The 5051-nt window shown below is 44.2% G+C and overlaps 1 protein-coding gene across 1 annotated transcript in view; it reads right to left on the reverse strand.

Moving 5' to 3' along the window:
- Window positions 1-4491, reverse strand: part of LOC114923594 (zinc finger protein 420-like) — a 28521-nt gene extending 24030 nt beyond the window's left edge. Inside the window, exons 1-4 of the mRNA XM_029286723.1 lie at window positions 4323-4491; window positions 3677-4136; window positions 3323-3619; window positions 3093-3199 (exon numbers count right to left, since the gene is read on the reverse strand). Coding sequence (XP_029142556.1) covers window positions 3093-3199; window positions 3323-3619; window positions 3677-4136; window positions 4323-4491 — 1033 coding nt within the window. The remainder of the gene's footprint in view (window positions 1-3092; window positions 3200-3322; window positions 3620-3676; window positions 4137-4322) is intronic.
- Window positions 4492-5051: the final 560 nt, after the last annotated feature.

Below are 5051 nucleotides of genomic sequence, written 5' to 3' on the forward strand. Positions count from 1 at the left end.
CTGTGGGTGCCCCCACCCTCTGGAACGAACTACCCCCCGAGATCCGGACGATTCCGGATCTCCTAACTTTCCGCCGCGCCCTCAAGACATGGCTTTTTCAGCAAGCGGGTCTGACCTAGGGTGAATTTTAAATAGGGACAATTTTAATGATTTTAATAAGACACAGCGATAAATATTTGGTTTTTAATTGGCTTTTATAACGGATAATGTTTTATATTGTTTTAACATGCTGTGAGCCGCCCTGAGTCCCATGGGGAGAAGGGCGGCATATAAGTTAATGAAAATAAATAAATAAATAAATAAATAAATAAATAAATAAATAAATAAATAAATAAATAAATAAATAAATAAATAAGATACTTCAAACAGCCTTTACAGGAAAAGAAGGTTCTTGGGGTAAAGAGAAGATAAGATCTCACCCAGTTTCATCCTGCGTTGCTTTCAGAGTGCTTGATAGTACATTTGACTTTGGCTGTCTGCAGCCTAATGATGAGCCATATTGCTATGGCCAGTTCTTTTCTCCTCTACCAGTTTGGAGGGCTGTGTTCTGTCCCAGCCTATGTGAGTCCTTGTTAACTCACAAGGACAAACCCCTCTTTTAACAAGTAGGCTGGAACTGCAGGAAAAACAAATCCCTTTTATTATTATTTACAGACCTGCAAAATGTCCCCAAAGCAAAGGCAAATAGAACACGATTCAAATGGAGCATTGTTCACAGGGAAGGCAAACACAACATGATTCCATGAAACTTGAGTCCTTTGCAAACGGTTGCTTTCAGCAACCAGCACCGCCCACACCGTCCCCTTTTATTATGCAGCCCCAAGGCGTGGCTTCTCAATGCCTTCTCCTTCGCCCTTGGAGCTGCCCCATTGCTTCCCTCTGTCCTGCTATTGTTGCCTGTCTGCGTTTGCGAGCGTCTATGATGTCTTCCATCTGTGAGTCCTCAGTCAGACTCAGCTTCCAAGCACAGCTGGGTCTCAGCCTGAGCATGAATGGAGGGGCCAGGCTCTTCATCAGATTGTAACTCCTGGAGCTCATCAGAGCCTTCCACCGACTCCGATAGCTCTCCAGGCCCTCCTCCTCCTCCTCTGATTCCCCGGACTCAGCTGCCAGGTCCACTGGCTGGCACAGAATCACAACAGGCTACCCCGGATCAAGCAGAAGGGCTACTGCCCTCCCGTGATCAAGCGGGTGTCCCCTCCTTGCTCATCGCACCTACAGGGCGATTTTTGACCCTTTCCAGGGTCCCCCAGAGAGGGAAAACTGGACGTGGAAGACGGAGTCGCCTTGCAAGTGTCTGCAGAAGCAGTGTCGGCAAACCGGAAGTCCACCATTTTGTCCTTTTGTCCACTTTAAATCTTTATCTCGATTCTACAGAGAAAAACTGTGAGAAGCTAAATCCCTCTGCTGATCTCCTGACTTCTTGTATTCTCCCACGTTCCTTTTTTCTAACAACCCTCCATACGTGACCGTTCCCCTTTGCCTGCTCTTTTCCTCTCCCATACATGGCCTTCCTCTGCCAGGGTTTCTCAGGCACCCTCCGGGCTTACATCCCTTCCGTATTCTCAATGCATCACGAGGATTGTTGAGGTTGTACCACATAAAAACCAGGCCACCCAAACCTCGGCTCCTGCTCTTCTTATTTTTAAATTCTCTTATTTCTCAGCAAAACTCATTCTTTTTGTCCAAACCAAACAGGCTGCAAAGGAGAATATCCCAATCAGGCTATCCTCTTTTCTTTGCATCCGGAAGAGTTTTAAATTAAACTCTTGGTTTTTCTCTCGGCATACAAACCTAGATTGCTTAAGCAGACTGGGTGGGACTAAAAAGTTCAATCAATCAATTCCAACTTTGCAAGATCATTTTTTTCCCCTGCAAGAAGTTGAAATTGATTAGATGAACCTTTTTTTTTTTCCACACGGCAGTGGAGGCCTAAAGTGAAAAGGTTTTATAAAACCCAGCTGAAGGCCTAGGGCTGGGCCGATGGTGCCCGTGCCATAGGTTTGCCACCACAGGCTTAAGGGGTGCACCTATTATTTAGAGATGTATTGTTTAAAACAGAAACATCATGAAAGTAGGTAATACATTCATTTTTATTCACAGAAATTCTCCCCAACAACAGTTGTAATTTCCACATCTTAACACATCCTTAACATAATTATTTTGATATACAGTTTGTATTTTAAAATAATGCTCAGGTTTCTCACTGTTGCGTCATTTCTTCAAAACACTTTTTTCCCATCCATTCTATTTCCTCTCCCGTTTTCATGTTTACTTTGCCATCTTTGTCTTTCAGCTATAAATTTTAAAACCAGCTAATGACCAACACAAAAATATTAATTTTTCCATTAATATTTTTGTTCCTTACAAAAGGTTTTCCAAAATTACTACAAAATTATCAGCAAATGCCCATTTTCCCAGGCTTCTGTCTGCTGTGCTGTAGGATATTTATTCCATGTTTCTATTTATTTCCTGAATTTGTTAATCCTGCCCAACTCCAAAAAGACTCTCGGTCACTTAGCACAAACCCTTTCCCTCCTTGCAGTTTTTCTCTGAGAAGCTCCTGAGTTTTAACTGGGCTTCTGACTTGCCTTAACCCCATCTTGCCAGACCCAGAGAGAGACCCTCCCTTTNCCACACCTGGCCAGCTTTGGCCACTCTAGGAAAGCTCGGCAGTACTGGATGGGAGACCACCAGGAGATCCTTGGGCTCTGGGCTGGCTGGGAGGTAAATACACATTAAAGAGAAAAATAGGATATTCCTGTCATTTTAGGTGCAACGGAATCACAAGGCAATTTCCATCACCTCATATTATCTGAGGCGTCTAAACTGAGTTTCCTTCTTCTCTTTGGACCCCAAAATCTTAATATCTAAAATGAAAACTAAAAAAATCAGAAATAAAATTTTGATTTCTGCTGAAGCATTTGTGAAATGTCTCCTGTGTGCCACGCTGGTTTCCTGATTGTGACAGTTTCCCCACACCAAAAAACTGTACTATTTCCCTTCTGTGACTGTGTGAAGTTCCTGGTGAATTATAAGATGTGACGTTTCAAAAAATATTTTCCACATTCCTCAAAACTGAAGGGGTTTACCTGTACTATGGACTTTCTGATGCCTTTTTAGCTGAGATTTACAATGAAAAGTTTTCTCACACTCTACACACTTGTGAGGCCTCTCCCCTGTGTGACTTCTGGTGTGCCTGCCAAGAGATGAAGTTCGGGCAAAACATTTCCCACACTCCAGGCATTTGTATGGTTTCTCTCCAGTGTGGATTCGCTGATGCATCAAAAGAGAATCTTTCCTAGAAAAACATTTATTGCACTCCAAGCATTTATAGGGCTTGTCTCCTATATGGATTTGGCTGTGACGTATAAGGGAACATGAATGAGCAAATGTTCTCCCACAGTCTAAACATTTGTAATTTCTCTCCCCTGTGTGAGTTTCCACATGACATCTAACGGCTGATGCAGTATGATAAAATCGTCCACATTCGATGCATTGATATGGCTTCTCCCCTGTGTGGGTTTCATGATGTCTCCAAAGGTTCCTTTTCCTTACAAAACATTTTCCACATTCTACACATCTGTACGGCTTCTCTCCTGTGTGGACTCTGCGATGGCTTCCAAGGTTTTCCTTTTTGGCAAAGCATTTCCCACACTCCCCACACTTGTAGGGCTTCTCCCCCGTGTGGATCCTCTGATGAACCTGAATCTCTGTTTGAGTAAGAAAACCTTTCCCACACTCCCCACATTCATAGGGTTTCTCCCCTTTGTGCCTCCTCTGGTGTTTCTGAAATTCAGAAGAATGTACAAATCGTCTCCCACATTCCGGGCATTCATAGGGTCTCTCTCCAGTGTGACGTTTCTGATGCTGCACCAGGTATGATTTCAAGGTAAAACACTTCCCACATTCGAGGCACTTTTCGTTTTTCTCCCCCGTGTGCGTTTTCCAATGCTTCCGAAGATACGAACTCTCGGTGAAACTTTTTCCACACTCAAAGCACCTGTAAGGTTTTATTCCGGCATGAATCTTCTCATGGGCCCGAAGGCCGCCCTTCTGGGAAAAGCTCTTCCCACATTCCCAACACGTGTAAGGTTTCTCCCCCGTGTGAATTCTCTCGTGGATTTTAAGTCTTCCTATTTGAAGAAAAGATTTCCCACATTCCAGACACTGATAGGGTTTCTCTCCAGTGTGGATTTTCTGGTGTGTTAGAAGGTGTGACATTTGACCAAAGCATAATTCACATTCCTCACATTTATAGGGCTTTAGTTTGCATGGGTTTCTGGGATCCTTGACACTTTTTCCAAAAAGGGATTTCTCACCCTCCAATCCTTCACTGGATCCGCTTCCCACATGGACCTTCCTGTGGGTCAAAAGGAGGGACCGGCGAGCAAAGGATTTCCCACACTCTAAGCATTCATGGGTTCTTTTGTGGTTTTTCAGAGTGCTGCTTGTGTCTGACGGGGGATCCAAGAGTTTCCCAGGCTCCATGCTGTTTGGCGGCTGCTGCCTTGTGCTGATTTTCTACTATCTGTTGATAGTTGACGTGCAGGTCAATCTTAGATCCCAGTTGTTTTCCTGCTGGTGGAACAAAAAAGAAGAGGAGAATAATATTTCTTTTTCAGAAGGGTAAAGAATTACAAAATTTTAGCCTTCTAAGGTAGCATGGATGTCTTCCAGTCCAAACCTCTTCCATGGTCAGAGGTCCGCAGGACACCCCAGACAAAACCTCCATTGATTTCGTCACCCCAGATCCCTCGGAGGCAAACTCTTCTGTGGTTCACTGACTCTATGTTTTCCTCTTTGGTTCTCGTCCTACGACGAGGTGAAAAAGAAGCTCTGAAATTTTAGGCAGTCCTCAACTTAGGACAAAAATCGGGACTGGAATGTTGGTCGTTCAGTGAAGTAGTAATTATGTGAGGGGTCAGATGGCCACTTCACATACAGCCACAATCCCACGCTCCTGGTTACAATCCTTCAGGGTTCTAAAGTGGAAGAAGGCCCAGGGAAGGGATGTGGGGGTGTCTGAGGGTGGGGCTGGTCCTGGAGAC

This window comes from Protobothrops mucrosquamatus, unplaced genomic scaffold (assembly GCF_001527695.2).
Source record: "Protobothrops mucrosquamatus isolate PMUCROS unplaced genomic scaffold, P.Mucros_1.0 scaffold4714, whole genome shotgun sequence".
Taxonomy (NCBI): Eukaryota; Metazoa; Chordata; class Lepidosauria; order Squamata; family Viperidae; genus Protobothrops; species Protobothrops mucrosquamatus.